Raw genomic sequence first — 19,034 nt, 5'->3', positions numbered from 1 at the left:
GAGGAGGAAAGCTTAGTAGGGTCGTAGAGCTTCCTGATTAGTGGAACTCTCATATTAGGTGAGATCAGCGTGAGGTCGAGTAAGATCAAAATACATTAGGTTTGATAGTTTTTTTTTAAAGCTGCCCTACAAATGACGTGGTCGGTATCCTTACATAGAGTTTTCTCGATTTTTAGGTTAAGTTTCTTGTATTCATTTTACCAGCCTCAATCCTTGTTTAGATTAGCCTGCATAAAGACATGCCACAACAAAGCTCTTTCACCTGCACCAGCTTTCTCACTTCTGCGTTACCTCACAGCCATTCGCCTGGTTTGCATTCTTCCAACTTCAAATCTCTCTCTCTCTCTCCCCCCCCCCCCCCCCCCCCCAACTCCATGGCCAAACTTGTGTTGAATTTCCATTGTCTTAATCGAATGAAGAACCGCAAACTGCCCCTTATGATAGTACTCTTCCTATTCCTTAGCGTCTTAACCTTTTCCTTCTAAAAAACCCCAGATATTGAGTGTGTATTTGATGTCCAAGACTCGTCAGCACGGCACGGCACGAGTTGTGAAGCTGGAAATTGGGGTGGATTTATCAGCAATTGTTGCGAGCAGCTTTCGATGATTACTTATGCACCTTGGGGGACAGGGCAGCTCTTCTTAAACTCGACAGAGCAGACAAACTGCTTAATTTCAATGAAGGGTATAAAAGATGATGTTTTGAGTTGTGGCATTGACAAGATAACAAGTGGAGCCGGCGGATGCTCTGACTACACGAAAGTAGATGTTTTTGATAATCTCAGATGAAGGTTGTAATCTTTTGGGACGGGTGACAAGTTCAAGCAGGATCAGGCTCGTAGTGCATGTCTGAGAAGGTGGGAAGAGATTGTAGCATTGACGGAAAATGAGGAGTCATCAAAGCTTGAAGCTGATATGTGTAGCTTTGCAGTTTCGGTAACTTTAACAAGCAGGAGGATTGATGATAAGAATTGAGTTTCAGCACTTCATGAAACCCTTGGGGACCAGAGACTTTCAGAAGGTATAGGCAGTCAAGAAAGGCAATTGATTCGATTTATTATTTTCGTATTTTTACTTCTGCTCATAAGCGCTTTGCTAGAAGTGCCTGAAGCAGGTGCTTTTCCAAAAAACGCTTCTAGGACCTAGAAGCAGTTGCACACAAACCCTTAAACTCCAGCTAAGTGATCTCCTTTCCTTCCATTGCAGATGAACAGCGAAGCTCGGGAAGTAGTGGTATAAACTTGAGCACAGGTACTCTAAATACATAATGTCAACTCAGTTTTGAGTCCTAAATTCTAGGAAGTTGCAGTCAGTTGTCATTTAGTTAGCGGTCATGGTGAAGTTCTGTTTCTTGGTAGTTTGAATCTTTTGATTAATTCATGAGAAGGTCAATTCTGTGGATTCTATGTCGTGGTCCAGCAGGAATTGCAGCAATATTACTCATTGCAACATGGACCTTATGAGATTTTCAGCACGAAAAGATGGTATTTATTTCTACAACTAGTTTCATATCTTACTACAAATCCAACAGTTGTGAATTGTTGCTACCCTTTTTTTTACTGGACAGCATCAGATGATTTACTGTCTGAAGAATCCGGCAGCCTTAAGATATCAAGCAAGGAAATCTATTCAGCGACCGACAATCTAAGTGCAGACAACTTCATTGACCAAGGAAGAGCTGGTAAGGTATTGTTGACCCTAGAAATTACAAAGCCTACGTGGCGCGCAGGCCGAATATATTCTAAGCTAACTACGTCCTTCGGTGATTGCGGGGCGTGCCAACTCGTCGGCCGAGGCTCGGCCGAGGAGTAAATTTGATGATGCTGCGTTGGGTCGCGCTACTGACTTCTGCGTCTTGCGATTGCGGCCGAGAAAGGAACGCGTCTCGGCCTCTTGGATTCTCGAGCCTGAAGACAAGGCTGCTATTTCTTACAAAGTTCACGAACCGAATTCGGCTTACAATGTGCCGAATGTAATAACTGTAACACCTCACCTCGCCGAGAAGGCTAATGAGATGACCTCGACCAACAAGGATTCGAAAACCCTTCTCGACCGAGACTTGGATAGGCAATCGACCGTTCTCGCCGCAGTGCTGTTGATGCCAACGGAAGATACTGCGAGACCGACCGACTCTACGGTGACAGAGCTATCTATGCCGACTTAAGATATCACCGGTTGCTTCCACAGTGCTGTTGATGCCAACGGAAGATGTGTCAGCGAAAAAGGAAAAGAAAAAGATCTCAAGTTGTGAGAGTTTGCGCAGGGCAATTTTGTATTGATTTTTGTGGGGCCTTTTCCATTGCTGAATGTCTTGTATTTATAGAAGCAGAACACCGAGCCCGAGTTCTAATCCTATTCGAACTAGGTTTCCTTCTCCGGATTAACGTTACCTCAATCAGTCCTACCTCTGCTAGGACTACGAATCTAGTCCTTAACTGAGCCGGATTCGCCTTCTAGTTTTACTGATCTCGTCGAGGGTCCCTATTGTATTAGGACTCGACTTGCACTCTGATTTAACCGATCTAGGCCTAGAAGCCCATGAGCTGAAGCCCCTATGACTTTCTCGCCGTAGTCTTCCCGGGCCGAAAGTGATACCTCCCTCGGCCCAAACTGCTATTTTGGGCCCAAACATTGCCCCCTCGCTTTTGAGGTCCTCGGCCTGAAACCTTCGGCCGAGTTTCGGCCTTGAAGAAGCGAATCTACCACTCAGGATCCCAATACCCGAGTTCCAAGGCGTATTTATTGAACATGCTCGCACGATCTTGATCCTGCTAAACCACTCGCCACGTGGCATCCCCTAACATGGCCAATCCCCGATAATGACGTCTGAAGCGTGCGCCTGCCCGAACCGTCTCGTCATTATGACCACTATCTCAATCCGCGAGCCATTTCATCAGTCCGTAAGCCCTCCTGTCATCGTGCAGGCGTCGAACCGTCTTTCGTCATTAACTTCGCCGTCACACGCGATCGTGCGCCCCCAAAACCTAAAACCGTCGGTCTTCTCAACCGCATTCCCCAAATGCTCATCATGATCAACGATTCCTCCGGTCGATTTTGCCCTTTGTTTTGAATTTCGAACGATTGCTCTTCCTCCCATTACTCTATAAATACCGAAATTTCCTCATTTGTACTTTACGTTCTCAAACTTCCTGAAATCCCCTACTCTTGCTCTCAAGTGCATTCCTCCATTCCAAGCTTTCGTCCTCAAATCCCCAACCCAAAAAACCTCCTTACGCTGTGCTTTTACAATGGCCTCCTTCATCTCCAAGCTTTCCCGGGAATGCGACCAGCATCAGAAGATCCTTGATCGGAGCTCGATCAAGAATATACGGTTCGAGAACGACATGAGCACCGTCCACCAAATCCTGGGTCCTCTCTTCAAGGCAACAATCCCGCCGACCATCACTGGTCTTCTCCAGGAACACTGCCTTACACCCTTGCTCCAAGGGTTTGAATGGTCGAGATGGGAGGCGGCAAAGCCCCAAGGCTCCTGGCCCTCGACGACCACCACCTGGGCGACCTGGGTTGTCCGAATGGAACGGCTCTTCGGCGAAAAATGGAAAATCCTGGGCATCTACGACGCCATCCTCCTTTCGTCGATGGACATTGTCCCTGACAAGGAGCTGCTCCTAGCCGCTCTATGCTTCTGGTGCTCAGCCACCAACACAATGGTCCTTCCCCTTGGTCCCATTGGTCCCACCATCCTGGACATCACCGCCATTTTGGGGACCTCGGCCACCGGGATCCCTATCGACGCGACCCTCTCCGGGCACCCGTCGAATATCGATCTGAAGACGCTCTTCGACCGTCGAGCCTTCGAGACCCTGAATAGTGACGGTCACATCCCGTCGAGGGATGAAATACAGAAGCTCCACAAGAACTTTCTCAACTACAACACCCTCTACCTTCACTTCGCCGGTCGAGGGGAAGAGGACCTGCGAGAAGGAGAGCATGAAGCCTTCCTCTTCTACTGGTACAATAAATACATTTGTTGTACCAAATCAAACAAATGTTTGGTCGAGAATATGCCAGTGGCCGAAGCCCTGGCCAGTGGTCGCGTCCTGGCGCTGAGTTCTAATATTCTTGCTCACCTCTTCCGTTGCCTGGCCGAGGCGACTCTCCACACGGTGGACCCCCACCAGAATGGCCCTCTCTGGGTCTTCCAGCTCTGGTTGCAGGTGTACTTCGCCTCCCTTCGGCCGGCTATAGCTGATTTCTCAGCAACAGAGGCTCTTGGTCCTCAGCTAGCCTCCCGACCAACGCCTCCTCATCAGGCCGAAGAGGTGTTTAGGTACCTCTTTGCCCTTGACGATCTCACAAGCGACGAATTCCTGATTTGTCGTCGTCGTGATTACCCCCCCCTCCATCAAACTGCCTACCTCTACGTGGGCGGCAGATGAGGACGCCGCTCTTCGCCGAACCTGGGGGTCGTTCGTGCTTGCTCGCGACCTTCCTCTCGGCTGCGACGGGAAACGGTCGGGGTGGGAAGTGTACCATCCGAACTTCCTTGCCCGTCAGCTCGGCTATCTTCAGGGCTGTCCCGTCCCCCTTCTCTCTTCCCGCACAGTATTGAGCCGCGGACGCGAGCCTCGCTCTTCAGAGAACGAGTGCAGGACTGCCGCGAAGGAGTTTCAAGAGTACTGCCAAAGATTTCGCCTACGACCGGCCACCCCAGAAACCCATTGCACTGACACCTTCGGTGAGTGGTGGGAAAATTACACTCAAGAGTTCTTCGGTGCGCCGGTCGAGGATGTACTAAACAGGCTCTTCGGTAACCGACCTAAGAAAGCCCCGGCCCCCCATTCTCAAGGTAGTTGTTCAATTCCCCCTTTTTCTTCAACCTTGCCTGTTGTACGCCTTACTGAATTGTCTTTATCCTTTTAGGTAGTCGGCCTTTGAGAAAGACAGAGGTAGTTGCCGCTGCTATGGCCGGGAAAAAATCGGTCGTGGCCAAAAAGGACAAACCTGCTGGTAGGGCCGGGCTGACCAAACGGCCTCGCCAAGAGGCCGGGCCGGCTATCAAGCCTTCCCCGCCTGCCAAGCGGGTAAAGCAACTGGCGAAGAAAGGTGCACGGGAGATCCACGTTATTTCCAGCCACACGACGACTCCCAGTGCTTCCCCTTCTCCCGCCGCCGGCCATTCTGGGGTCAAGAAACAGCCGGCTTCAGCCATAGAGACGATCCCAGCGCGGCCTGCTTCTGTGGCCGGCGAATCAGTCGTACCTCCCTCTGTCGAGAAGGCACCTGTCTCACACCAGGCGGTTCCTACGACCGAGGAAACCTCTCCCAATAATCCAAAGCCCACGGTCTTCGTGCTGGAAGAGAGTGAGGGGAGCGACGAGGTCCCGCTGGCGCGTCGTCCTCCTACTCGTCAACGAACTCCTCCAGTATCCGAGATGGCGGTTCAACCCGGCCCCTCCTCGGCTAATCGTGGCAAGCACACGGTCGAGGAACCGACCCCGGCGGCCGAACCTCTCGTTCCTTCTCAAGACCAGGACGTCCCTGCCTCCACTGAAGCAGCTACGCCAATCGGCCCATCGGCAGCCGACCGTGGCAAACGCCTGCTCGAGGAACCCGAGGCCACGGCGGAATCGCCGATCCATCCTCAAGACCAAGGCTTCCACATCCCTCCACAAGAGGTTACCTCGGCTTTTGTAAGTACCTTCGATTTTCCTCCTGATTGCTTTTCTGCTTTAGAATTCTAAACAAGGAAAAACTAAATGTCAGGTGCCTGTACATTCTTTTCACCGTCAATTCTATGCGCCGAAGGGCGTTATCTATATTTCCTGGCCGCCTCAGTGGCCATCAAACGTAGATAACCTCCATCGGCCTCGTGAAGTGAGAAGCAATCTGAGACACTGGGCTCGGCCATTGAGTTCTTTAGGTTCGAGCAACGACCCTGGGGACATGGCCGAGGTCTCCTCTCAGCAGGTTAAAAAACGACACCTTCTTGCTATTCTTGTCATGACTTCCTTTAAGCTTAACCTTGTTTATTCGTGCAGGCTTCATGGGAGGTTGAATTCAAAGCTCTCCTCTCCAGTACGACTGCAGAGTCTGGCCCTTCGGCCGCTCCAACTGAGGCTGCCGATCCAAGCGCCCTAACCCAGTTGCGAGAAGTCCTGTCGCTCTCTTCATCGCAAGTACTTGAGCGCAACGGTCTTGATCTGCTCGGCGTGTGTCTGAACGACCTTGGGGCCGACGGTCGCCTAAGCGGAGATGCCATTGTTCGGGCATCGTCTGCTTTGGAGCGCGTTCGGGAGACATTTGGCATCTTCCAGACTGCTCTGAAGGCCGAACAGGACCTGCAAGCCGCCACGGCCGTTCAAGACACCCTCCGTCCGAAGATTGACGATCTACGGGCAAAAGGAGAAGCGTTAGCCGAGCTCGACCGTCAGATGGCCGAACTAACAAAACGCCGGTCGGTCATTGCTTCTGAACTTGCGAGGGACTTCGAGTCAGGCGGGAAGGATCGCCTAACTGAGTATGCGGCGGCCAAAAAACGGGTCGAGCGCCTGAGGCTAGACAAAAAGAATCGGCAAGCCGAAGTCATCATGGCCGACGTGCGGTGGTTGGAATTGAAAGCTCTGCTCAGCACTCTTCTTCCCTCGTCTCCTTGAATGTATTTAGACCTACTCATTTTTGTAATACCTGTCAATTTTAATGGAATGACTTTTCCTACAACAAACTTTTTATTCACGCATTTCCCATGTGACCGGATAGTATTTCTTCAATAACTTCCCATTAATTGGTAATTTGTGAACTACTCCAGTCCGGTCTTTAAGATGATACGCCCCTTTACCGTATACCTTATGCACAATGAACGGCCCTTCCCAATTCGGCGACCACTTGCCGAACCTAGGATCTTTTATTCCTACGGGCAACACCGTTTGCCACACCAATTCACCCTCGCCGAACGTTTTCTGTCGTACCTTTTGGTTATAGGCTCGCTCGGCAATCTGTTTCTGTGCCACCAGTAAGTTATAAGCGTCAAGTCGCGCTTCTTCCAAATCTTCTAGTTCCTGTCTCATGGACTGATTATATTCGGCGCTAAACAAACTACTTTGTTCAATTAATCGCAACGAATTTATGCTCAACTCGACTGGTAGCACCGCATCGTGTCCGTAAGTCAATGCGTACGGGGTTGTTGCAGTCGCCGATCGGGACGACGTTCGGTATGCCCATAATGCCTCGTTCAACTTCAAATGCCACATGCCAGGCCTCTCTTTTATTATTTTTTCGAGGATGCCAATCAACACTTTATTACTTGCCTCGGCCTGCCCATTCGCCTGTGGATAATACGGTGTGGACTGTTCCAGCCGAATTTTCAAATTGGCCGTGTATTCCTTAAACCTTTCGGCTGTGAAGATTGTTCCATTGTCGGTTATGATCGTTTCTGGCACACCGAACCGGGTCACAATGTGTTCCTCCACGAAATCGCAAACTTCTTTAGACGTTAATTCGGCATATGATTTTGCTTCGACCCACTTAGTAAAGTAATCAGTTGCGACTATTATCCATGCATGCGTAGCAGCTCCAGAAGTCGGCGTGATTTTGCCGATTACGTCCATGGCCCATCCTCTAAACGGCCACGGCTTAATGACCGAATGTAGCGATTCGGCCGGGACCCTTTGTATAGGCCCATGGATTTGGCACTGCACGCATCCTCGTGCAAACTCGATACAATCTTTCAGTATTCTCGGCCAAAAATAACCGTGTCGTCGGAGTAGCCATCGCATTTTTCGTCCAGACTGGTGAGCTCCGCATACCCCTTCATGAACCTCTGCGATCGCTCGAGCACTCTCTTGAGGGCCGAGGCATAGCAATAACAAACCATCTTCACCCTTTCGGTACAACTCGCTCTGGTACGTGACATAGTTCGTGGCGTGAGCCCGTGTCCTGCGACTGTGTTTTCCGTTAGGATTGTCAAGGTACTGCATAATGGGCTTTCTCCAATCATCTGGTACTGCCTCGGCCGCGCAAATTTCTATAGAGTCCTGGTCCTGCCGATCCAACAACGAAGGCAAGGACATGACCCTGGTGCGTATCACATTGTCTCGACGGAGGATTTGCTGATCAACCAAGGCCGGGTATAATTGTTGTAATATTGGTATCTCCCGGCCTAGCTTGCCCCCCAGGAGTTGTGCACCGGAGGCGATTTGAGCCAACTCGTCTGCGTCGGTATTATGAACCCGAGAAATATGCTCGAATGTAATGCCGTCAAAGGACTCGGCCAAATAGCTGGCGATCATGTGGTAAGGCGCCAGAGTACAACTCATGCAGCGAAAAGACCCATTAATTTGGTTAATTACTAGTTCAGAATCTCCGCGGACGAGGACACGAGTGGCATGTAGGTCAAGAAGGAGGCCTAGACCAATGACCAGAGCCTCGTACTCGGCCTGATTATTGGTACAGTCAAAATCCAATTTGAGCGAAAAATACCAACGATCGTTGTGAGGAGACTGAATGACGATGCCTGCACCGGCCGAGGACGAAGTACTGGAACCATCGAAATACATCGTCCAATAGTTGTCGCGGGTCACCACCATGCCAATCTCAACATCAGCACCCCCGAAATCATAAGGCGAAGGGTGCTGGGCAAGGAAATCGGCCAACGCCTGTCCCTTCACAGCTTTTTGCGGCACGTATTGCAAACTAAACTCGGACAACGCCATCGTCCATTTCCCAATTCGGCCCTTCACAATTGGCCGGGTAAGCATGTACCGGATAACGTCGGTCTGGGCAATGACTTGGGTGACCGACGGGAGCATGTAATGCCTAAGCTTGGATGCAGCGAAGAACACGGCGAGACAGAGCTTCTCAACGGCGGAATAATTGATCTCCGGAGGACTCAGATTACGGCTGAGGTAGAAGATAGCCTGTTCCCGGCCGGCATCATTGTCTTGCGCGAGGAGGCAACCGATGGACTCGGCGGCCGCCGAAATGTACAGCTTGAGAGGCTTACCGCGCTGAGGAGGGACCAGGACAGGTGGGTTTGTAAGGGAAACCTTGATCTGTGTGAACGCCGCCTGGTGCTCCTCATTCCACATGAACTTATCGGAGTCCTTGAGCTTCAAAAGTGTGGAAAAGGCTTTCATTTTACCTGCCGAATTAGCAATAAATCGGCGTAAAAATTTGATCTGGCCGAGTAAGGACTGTAATTGTTTCTTCGTTGTTGGGGGTGGGGCAGTGATGATTGCGCGTGCCTTGTTCTCATCGACTTCAATCCCACGATGATGTACGAGGAAACCAAGAAAATTCCCGGCCGATACACCGAAGGCACACTTGGCAGGATTCATCTTGAGGTTGTGCTGACGCATACGGAGAAAAGCCTGTCGGAGATCGTCCAGATGTGTCTGTCGGCGTTTAGATTTGACGACAACATCGTCGATATAAACTTCGACGATGGTGCCAATTAAATCATGGAAGATGGTGTTCATCGCCCGTTGGTACGTGGCGCCGGCATTCTTGAGGCCGAATGGCATGACAACCCATTCGTAAGTGTCGAGTGCCCCCGGGCACCGGAAAGCAGTTTTGTGCACATCGGCTTCGGCAATAAATATTTGGTTATAGCCGGCATGTCCATCCAGAAAAGATAAGATCGCATGATTCGCCGCGGCATCGATTAACAGATCTGAAATCGGCATTGTATACTCATCTTTGGGCGTTGCCAGATTCAGATTGCGAAAATCGGTACAGATGCGCAGTGCACCACTTTTCTTTAATACAGGAACAATATTCGCCAACCATTCGACATATCGAGCTGTCCGAATGAACCCGGCTTTCAAAAGCCGAACTAATTCGTCCTTAACACTGAGTTGTACTTCGGTCGAGAATCGACGAGGTGGCTGACGGAAAGGCTTGAATCCGGGCTTAATACGTAATTCATGCTCGACCAAAGCACGATCTAAGCCGGGCATTTCATGATAACTCCAAGCAAAACAATCTTTGAATTCCGTAAGCAAAGCCCGCAACTCGTCCTTCATTTGTTGAGGAAGTAACGCACTAATAAACAAAAGTCGTGGGTCATCGGCCGTCCCAACATTAATCTCTTCCAAAGGGTCCTTGACAAGGGGCCGATGATCTTCGAGCTTGGCCGGGGCGGCTCAAATTTTATCAAAAGATAATACAGGCCCATTATCTCCCTCAGCAAGGAACTCGACGAGGTTGACACCCGAATTTGGTTGTTTGGATATCGTATACCAATGGGCCAGCAGTCGTTCCATAGTAGATGAAACCGCGGCCCTACGTGCTTCCCGATCGGCGTCAAACATCGGTTTCGGGGAGAAAGTTAGCTAATCCGAGTCTCGCCGAATCCTGCTGGACAGTCTCGGCGCCAACCTCGATAGCTTTCTGAACGGAAATCCGAGTCGGTCGTCCTTCTTCATTGAAGCCTTGCAACGTAATATAGCCGACGTGATCGTCATAATACCGTGCTTGAATCATGTTGGCTTCGAAGGGCTGGCTATCGGCCGGATGAACAGTGACCGATTTGCCGTCCCAAAAGACAAGCACTTGGTACAATGAGGAAGGAATACAGCTGGTTTGATGAATCCAATCTCGGCCGAGCAATACATTATACTCGGTTTTGGAATCAACCACAAAAAAGGCGGTCATATGGGTGCGACCGGCAATATTCACAGTTAACGGAAGCACACCTTTGGTGTGGGACTTGTCGCCGACAAAACTGCTCATTGTGATCCCTGACGGAATAAGTTCGTCATTGGAACGGCGTAAGGCCTTCATGATGTTCAGGGGCATGATATTGACAGTAGCTCCACAATCGACAAAAACCTTAGAAACCGGATATCCCTCGATGTGTGCCGTTACATACAATGGCTTTAAATGGTGAAGCTTGGCCGATGATAAACGAGGGAACAATTCGGCCAAAGCGGCCTTTAGGCTATCATCTCTTGCTGTTGACTCGCCTTCAGCAATCGATATAAAATCAACATGACCAGGTTCCTCGACAACCACATCTCCATCGAGGAAATTTGGTTGAGCCGTGCTTGATTGAAAATCGGCAGGTAATACATGAACCATACTAATTTCCATATTATCCAGGACGGACGGGCCCATCTGGTCGAGACCCTCCTCGTTCGGTTGGTTAGCGACTACGGACTTGGTTGTCGTCAGAGTCGGACAACGAGATTCTTCCGTCCCTTCAACAATGTCACCCGGCGGAGCTGCTTCGGCCACTTGTTGGCTCCGTGTGACCGCCTCAGGTAAGGTCGAGATTGACAATGAGCTTGGGGTCAAGTCCTGAACCTGCTCCTGGTAGTGTAGCCGAGCATCCCTAGTGTCGAGATAAGCATCAAGACGGGCAATACGGGCGATTTCATCGGTCGTAAGGCCGAAGAGAGAAACTGCTGAAAATACTTCAAAGTGATACCGTAAATACTGAAGGTCCTCTAGCGAGAAAGGAAGGTCAGCGACATCGATATCGGTATACGGGTCAACTTCAAATCCAAAGACACGAGCTTCTCGTATGTGCTGGAACCTTGCTTTCAATCCTGGATCTGAGGTCTTCTGGATGATCCGCTCAGCATCCGGACAAGCCAAGACAAGATCAATGGTGTCCTGACATGCCTTCGGCAAACCATACAAATCGTTGGCCGAATGTTCCTTATGAAATTCTCGCATATATTCCAAAGACTCCCCAAGGAACGTGGGGTGCAAATTCCGTCGAATTTTGACCAAAGGCTCTTGGATAGCTATCGGGGATAATTTACTTTCGGCCTTTTGCCTGAAATGTTCAACACGTGCCTTCATTTCCCCTGGTCGAATGAGAAGTTTGATCCGCTTATCGGCTTCTTCAAACATGGTCTCGACGTCTTGACCGACCAGCCGTTTTCCCTGAGCCAACTCTGTCATAATTGGTGGAGGTGGTCGCTTTTCATTAGTGGCAACTGTATCCTTCGGTCGCCACTTAGGGGCCGAAGTTTCTTGGGCTGCTTGTCGACGAGCCATGCAATCCATCCGTTGATGCCGGCGTTTCTGAGATTTGGACAACGCGGTATAGACGCCCTTCGAAGAATGGTACGTATACCAACGTTGATCTCTAGGCTCAGGAGGCTTGAAGGTCTTTTGACTCCGTGATGATCCTGAACTGCTAGAATTACGCTTATAGTAATCATCGTCATAAAATGAAGCATCAAAATCGAGGCGCCGCCTGACCGGGGGTGTCTCTTCCATCCGTACTTTAGGACCGAGCCTCCCAAAAACCCCATGATGTTGGTCTTCATTGGCTATCTTTTGCCGAGTTACGGCCACGGGTTGCGAAGAAGGTTTCTCTTCTGGTTCACTGTCGACATTCGCTTTACATTTCCTGCACAGAACCGCTGTCCCACTATCTTCATCGGCGCTATACTCCGTCAAAGATTTGACAATAGCGGGCCCCGTTAAGGCCGCAGATAGTTTATTTGAACGCGAATCGGCCATGAACCGTGGCCGAACATTCTGACTCCGCGGGCGTTGTGTCTCAACCACTTCAGCCTTGCCTTTCCCTTTGTCCTTGGGTAGGTACGCGTCGACCATATTTACTGTTGCCGTGGGGAACGGATCAGTATCAACACTCATCCTCTTCTCGGGGAACTTCAGTTTGCCATTATCAATCCAGCTTTGGACGTTATCACGAAATACGACGCAATTGTTTGTCGTGTGTTTGCTCGAATTGTGGTATTTGCAATACACCTTTCCTTTAAGCTCCTCGGCCTTAGGAATGTTATGACCAGGCCGAAGCTTAATGATTCTTGCTGATAACAGTTGGTCAAAAATTGCGTCAGCCTTGGTAATATCAAAAGTATAAACCTTTGACGGTTTCGATGTTCCTTCAGTGGCCGAGCGACTTTTGGCTTCTCTAGAATCAACCTGAGTTAATGCCTTGCAAATGTATGGTTTGTCTATTACTATCTCAGCCGCATCCACACTAACACATTCATCCTCGGTTGATGCATAATTGACAGTAGGGTTCTTGTAAATCGTTCCCCGGGTTGGAGTCTTCGAAGTCTTTTCCTCGCGGAGCAAATAATCGTACTGCTCGACATGCTGGGCCAATTCGTACATGTCCCGAAAATTTGCCCCCAAGAATTTCTTTTTGTATTCGACGTCAAGACCATTCAAAGCAGGTCTGACAAATTCGACTTCGGGTAAGGGCACTCGGCACCAATTCCTAGCCGATTTAAACCTAGTAAGATAATCCATTGGTGACTCATCAGACGCTTGAGCCATCCGTGCTAATGAAGAAACTGACATCTCCATCCCCGGCCGATAAAATTGCTCGTGGAACTTCTCGACCAACTCCTCCCAGTTTTGGACGGAATTAGGCGGGAGATTTATGTACCAGGCAAATGCCGAGCCGGTCAATGAAAAATTGAACAGCCGTAACTTGTGGAAATCACTATTCACATCTCCACATTGCGCGGTGAAACGAGCCACGTGCTCCAACGAAGACAGGGACGATTCACCAGCAAAAAGACTAAAATCTGGGATCTTGAAGCCCTTCGGGTATCCAAACGTCTCAACGTAAGCTGGGTATGGATGAATAAACTTGGGAAACTTCGGCCCTTTCTTCATAGCGGAGTCGATCATCCGCTGAACTTCGGTCATATCAACAGATGCTGCTTCGACCCTTTGGTCGGTCCCGTCTGACCTACTGTTCGACCCTCCTCCCTTCTCTAAGTTAATTGTTTTGAGCGGGGCAAGAATAGGCCCGGCCGGTACAATCGGTGCAGGGTTGTTTTCTGGCAAGCAAGTTTGGCGAAGATCGAAAGGCCTGCTGCCACCAACTTGGCTAACCAGCATTTCGAGCAGTTTGGTTTGCCGATCATTGGCACTGAGTATCGCGTCCTGCAGCTTGTCAATGCCTCGACTGAACGTCTGCTCGACTGACCGAGACTGCTCGTCCAGTCGCTTTCGGAGGAATGACCTCGTTGGTGGGTCTGTTCCTTCACCACCATCCTCATCACATTCCTCTATTATCCCTTCATTGAGAACGCATGTGTTTCTGTTTGGGATCTCTAAACCACGGAGTTGACCGCCGAGATTAAGTTCTCTCTCTCGGCGAGTCGCGCTCGTGGACTCAGGTGTACCAACGCTAAGGGGATTCTGCGCCTGTGGCACACTCTGTCCTATGCTCTGACTCGGTAAATCGGCTGTCGACTTTCCCATAGCTGTTTTTTTTTTTACCGATCGTGTTTCAATTGGCATGAACTTCGTAGTTTAGCACTGGGTCCCACTGGGCGTGCCAAAATGTTGACCCTAGAAATTACAAAGCCTACGTGGCGCGCAGGCCGAATATATTCTAAGCTAACTACGTCCTTCGGTGATTGCGGGGCATGCCAACTCGTCGGCCGAGGCTCGGCCGAGGAGTAAATTTGATGATGCTGCGTTGGGTCGCGCTACTGACTTCTGCGTCTTGCGATTGCGGCCGAGAAAGGAACGCGTCTCGGCCTCTTGGATTCTCGAGCCTGAAGACAAGGCTGCTATTTCTTACAAAGTTCACGAACCGAATTCGGCTTACAATGTGCCGAATGTAATAACTGTAACACCTCACCTCGCCGAGAAGGCTAATGAGATGACCTCGACCAACAAGGATTCGAAAACCCTTCTCGACCGAGACTTGGATAGGCAATCGACCGTTCTCGCCGCAGTGCTGTTGATGCCAACGGAAGATACTGCGAGACCGACCGACTCTACGGTGACAGAGCTATCTATGCCGACTTAAGATATCACCGGTTGCTTCCACAGTGCTGTTGATGCCAACGGAAGATGTGTCAGCGAAAAAGGAAAAGAAAAAGATCTCAAGTTGTGAGAGTTTGCGCAGGGCAATTTTGTATTGATTTTTGTGGGGCCTTTTCCATTGCTGAATGTCTTGTATTTATAGAAGCAGAACACCGAGCCCGAGTTCTAATCCTATTCGAACTAGGTTTCCTTCTCCGGATTAACGTTACCTCAATCAGTCCTACCTCTGCTAGGACTACGAATCTAGTCCTTAACTGAGCCGGATTCGCCTTCTAGTTTTACTGATCTCGTCGAGGGTCCCTATTGTATTAGGACTCGACTTGCACTCTGATTTAACCGATCTAGGCCTAGAAGCCCATGAGCTGAAGCCCCCATGACTTTCTCGCCGTAGTCTTCCCGGGCCGAAAGTGATACCTCCCTCGGCCCAAACTGCTATTTTGGGCCCAAACAGGTATACAAAGGCATACTATCAAATGGTAAGCATGTTGCAGTGAAGCACATAATCAATGATGGCTCTGTCGAGACATTCATCTGCGAAGTAACGAGCCTTCCCGATGTTAGACATCCAAACCTTGTAGCTTGTGAGGGTGTAGAAGAATATTTCCTGGTTTATGAACTGTGCCAAAATGGGGACCTTTCGGGGTGGCTATTTGGTAGGGTCATATTTCCATTCGTAAAATTTTCTCTTGCATTTGGATAATTCAGAAAGCCAATTCAATTGAAGCTGATTTGCAGGTAAAGATAAAAGTCTGCCATGGATAACTAGACTAGAACTTGCCATTGACAGTGCTGGAGGTCTGTGGCTTCTGCAAACTTATCCGAGAGGCTGCATTGTTCTCCGTGACATCAAGGTAGCTCTAAACTTTCTGCATTTCTTCTGTTTGCACCACCGCTGTTGCTTCATTTGCCACTTTTTTCATCAAACTTCTTTTCTTGCCACATTCCCAACTGGCAACCAACAAACATTCTCATTGACAAAAACTTTCAAGTGAAACTGTCACCATCTGAGGTTGAAAACCAAGGATTTAAGGGCCCGGTTGATCAGTGAATGAAGAATGCCATTAGGTGTAGGCGCTTTCCAGAGGTGGAATCTTCTAGTTCTTCCTATTTGACCGGAAACCGATCAATCTAGCCATGAGCAGGTTGAAGAGAACTTCGAGTTATCTAAAGTTATGGACTTGGGACAGTCCTATGTGAGCTCAGAAGTGAGAGTGACATTTAGTTCTTCCGCAACTTATCTCGGGCTGCAGGGTTATCAATCTAAGCTTAAACAAACCAATGCCTCTGAGTAAAATGGTAGTGAAGTCATATTTTATCTCCACATCTCTGAAAAAACTATTTCAATTTGCTGACTCGATTTCGTATGTTCCATGTCTTTGTAGGCAAGGTCCCTCAAGAAAGGCGGTGATGCAACGGAATTTGCAGATCCCAAACTTAACGGGGAGTACTCGGTGGAAGCTTTAGACCTTGCGTTCAACCTAGCTTTGTCATGCACAGGACTAAAGCTGCAAAGGCCAAGCATGGACCAAGTGGTATCAAAACTCGAAAAGGCACTCGATACCTCAACCCAAAAACAGTCAGCATTTTTTACCCTACCAATCAAGGCTTGAAATCGAAGAAACTCGGGCACATAGTTTTGTACATTGAAACAATAGTGAATGATTTATTACTGATTTTGTATGGCAAAAGAGTTTTGCAATACAGAGCAATACAACAATGATTTTGTACAAAAAAGCTTCATTGGGGAAGCTGATCACATATACTGATATAGTCATTAGCTCTTAAAAAAGCCGAGCCAATAACCAAACCAAACCAGACGAAAAATCAAACTAAAACAACACCATATCTACACAGGACCCTGAATTTACAGGAAGGCCTCAAAAGAATTAAGCAATGTAAGTATCCCCACAAATATTCGGGGTTTACCTAACGTGAATGAATCGCTCTTGTGGAACCGGAGACATTGAGCCGGATGACCTTCTTTCATGGAACTCATGCAGGACCCTGATGAGAGCACTGGCCTTTTTGCTTGCTCGAGACGTGCCTTCACTGAGTTGAGAATACAAAGGTCCCATAAGCGAAGGGCTCTTCACTAGAAGAGCAACCACATCTCCACTGCCATTTACGCAAAGAGCAAGCAACAAAGACACGCAGAACTCCTTCCCTGCCCTAGGAATGGAGGAATTCAGGATCCCTACAATCGTATCCAAAGCTTTGCAATTTGAAATTGCAACGGATCCATCAGGTTTCTCTGCGAGAGTTGAAAGAATTGCCAGAGCATCTGTGACGAGAGCTTCACTATCAAATGATGTTAAGACATTAACAAGCAGAGGAACTACCCCTGCTACTATCACCCTCCTATGATTTGCCGGGTGATTAATGAGCCCGAAAATCGCAACCAATGCGTTTTTCTTGGCCCTATCAGTTCCATCCTTGATCAACTCCACCAATGCCGGTATGGCATCTGCATTTTCTCCAATCAATCTCCTGTACTCCTCGACCGAAGAGAGGTAAAACAATGTGCCAGCAGCATGCTGACGAGCCTCTAATCTGAGACCTTTCTTCACCACACCTACAATCAAATCCAGACCACGATTTTCGACAATCACAGCCTTGCTTTTCAAATACTTCGAAAGATTCAACAAGGAGGCGATGGCATTTTCTTGAATCCCTGAATCTGCTGAACATAACAGTTTCAACAAATGTGGAACCACACCGGCTTCAACCAAACAAGACCTGTTAAAAATGCTTGATTTCGAAAGAAGCCGGATTTCATAAGCAGCCTTGTTCTGCTCTTCTACTGTCCCAAACTCAAGCCATCCATTAAGAAACTCGGCCACCATTTTCATGGCTCCCTCAGCTGCCAAACTCCCAGCAACTGCAAGCCTAGTCCTCCCGCTGTCGCGATTTCGGTGACCCGAATCAGTAAATGCAACACCATTTTCGTAACAATGCTGCTGGATCAATCGCTTTAGCGCCAAATTCGGCACCACCTCCGTGTTCTTGAGCTTCTCCCCCGTCTTGGGACAAATGGGATTGCCAGCTCTGAACCATTTCTCAATCGAAGACCGATCGTAGCTCTGCCCTGTTGCTATCGTGACCGGATCAACCATGATTTCCAGCGATATCGGGCAACGGAAATCTTCTGAATTGAGGCAATCCACCGCCACGCCGGCGCCGCTGCATTTGGTCTCGGGTCTTCGACCCGGTTCACCATCCACAACATCAAACAACACACATCGACAATAGCAAAGCAAACCCTTCAGGCTGCTCAACAATCCCACATCTCTCTTCTCCTGGCTCAAATTCTCGAACCCAATTTCCGAATCCAAGAACTTGACTTGCTTCTCACACCTGCTCCATTTCCTAATCCCGAGGAACTCGAGAACCCATTTCAGATCCCCCTTGCCCGGAGCAACTCCTTTCTCTAACCCGGCCAAAACGGACCTCACCGCCTCCACGACACGAATATCATCCGGGTCGACTTCATACCCCGTCTTTCGCGCTTGCCTGGCCACCAATTCCACGTGCTCCTTGACCTCAACGGAGGCGTCGACCGACGCGAGAGGCAGAACATCGAGAGCCGTGCCCATGGCCCGACTCAAGACCCTAAACTGACTCGCCACGCAACCCGACTTCATCAGCATCCATACCCTGGCGTCATCCCGGGCCAAGTCTTCCAGCAAGAACTGAACTTTCTGGAAGGCCAAGTGGAGCTCCGACAAGGTCAGAACTGCGGAGGCCGGAAGACCCGACGATTCATCTCTAACCGCTTCGAGAAAAACCCGGACGACACCAATTTGTCGGATGATTTCTCGGGCGTTTCGGGCGTTGCTGGCGAAGACTTTCGACTTGAAAGAGCAAATGTTGCAGGTGAGAGTGATGAGTGACGCCAGGAGTGTCTGCGGAGATATGGCTTCGCACGGATGAACCGCCGGGTACGTCAGAATCCGGCGACCTGACCCGTTTGATCTCTGAATCATTGAAAAGAATGGATAAAAAGGTCTGATCCTTGGATTTGGTGTTTAGTTTGTTTGTTTGTTTGTTTGGGTTCAAGGGCTCGACGTTCGTGAGTTTATATAAGGAGGATAGTAGGAGACACGTGTTGGAAGCTTATTCGATGCCGACGAATTCCAAAGATGGGCGCCAGGGTTTTGACTTGGAGGTTCAGCGTTCAACACGTGTCCTGTGAGACACGTGGGTGGGTGAAATGGCGGCTTCGCAGAGTGTTTCTGAGAAGGCTAATGGGAGCTGGACGCGTGTAGCGCCAATTATGGGAAGGGAAGGTGTACGTGA

The 19,034-nt window shown here is 49.3% G+C and overlaps 2 protein-coding genes across 3 annotated transcripts; one reads left to right on the top strand and one right to left on the bottom strand.

Moving 5' to 3' along the window:
- Nucleotides 1–338: 338 nt before the first annotated feature.
- On the top strand, nt 339–18,787 carry LOC108170676 (wall-associated receptor kinase-like 6). Of its 2 annotated transcripts, XR_011577019.1 has the most exons (6): nt 339–1,020; nt 1,206–1,483; nt 1,567–1,685; nt 15,190–15,391; nt 15,474–16,034; nt 16,121–18,787. XR_011577019.1 is itself a non-coding variant. In XM_070815192.1 (5 exons), exons 2-5 carry the CDS (start codon nt 1,405–1,407, stop codon nt 15,728–15,730), a joined length of 657 nt encoding a protein of 218 aa, XP_070671293.1. In that variant the 5' UTR covers nt 339–1,020; nt 1,206–1,404; the 3' UTR covers nt 15,731–18,787. The 2 variants fall into 2 exon arrangements, 1 of the variants encoding a protein (XP_070671293.1); XM_070815192.1 differs by having other exon boundaries at nt 15,474–18,787.
- Nucleotides 16,373–18,721, bottom strand: LOC103403006 (U-box domain-containing protein 19-like). The gene has a single exon (XM_008341800.4). It carries the CDS (start codon nt 18,719–18,721, stop codon nt 16,661–16,663), a length of 2,061 nt encoding a protein of 686 aa, XP_008340022.3. The 3' UTR covers nt 16,373–16,660.
- Nucleotides 18,788–19,034: the final 247 nt, after the last annotated feature.

Source organism: Malus domestica, chromosome 16 (assembly GCF_042453785.1).
Source record: "Malus domestica chromosome 16, GDT2T_hap1".
Taxonomy (NCBI): domain Eukaryota; kingdom Viridiplantae; phylum Streptophyta; class Magnoliopsida; order Rosales; family Rosaceae; genus Malus; species Malus domestica.
The sequence above is the reverse complement of the archived record's forward strand: the minus strand, read 5'-3'. Positions and strand labels throughout refer to the sequence as shown.

What these genes read in the sequence shown, in the direction of transcription:
- LOC108170676 (XM_070815192.1), top strand. Translation starts at nt 1,405, where the DNA reads ATGTCGTGGTCCAGCAGGAATTGCAGCAATATTACTCATTGCAACATG. An exon ending in ACCAAGGAAGAGCTGGTAAG is followed by an intron (nt 1,686 to 15,189) that starts GTATTGTTGACC and finishes GGGCCCAAACAG; the next exon opens with GTATACAAAGGCATACTATC. An exon ending in CCTTTCGGGGTGGCTATTTG is followed by an intron (nt 15,392 to 15,473) that starts GTAGGGTCATAT and finishes GCTGATTTGCAG; the next exon opens with GTAAAGATAAAAGTCTGCCA.
- LOC103403006 (XM_008341800.4), bottom strand. Translation starts at nt 18,721, where the DNA reads ATGATTCAGAGATCAAACGGGTCAGGTCGCCGGATTCTGACGTACCCG.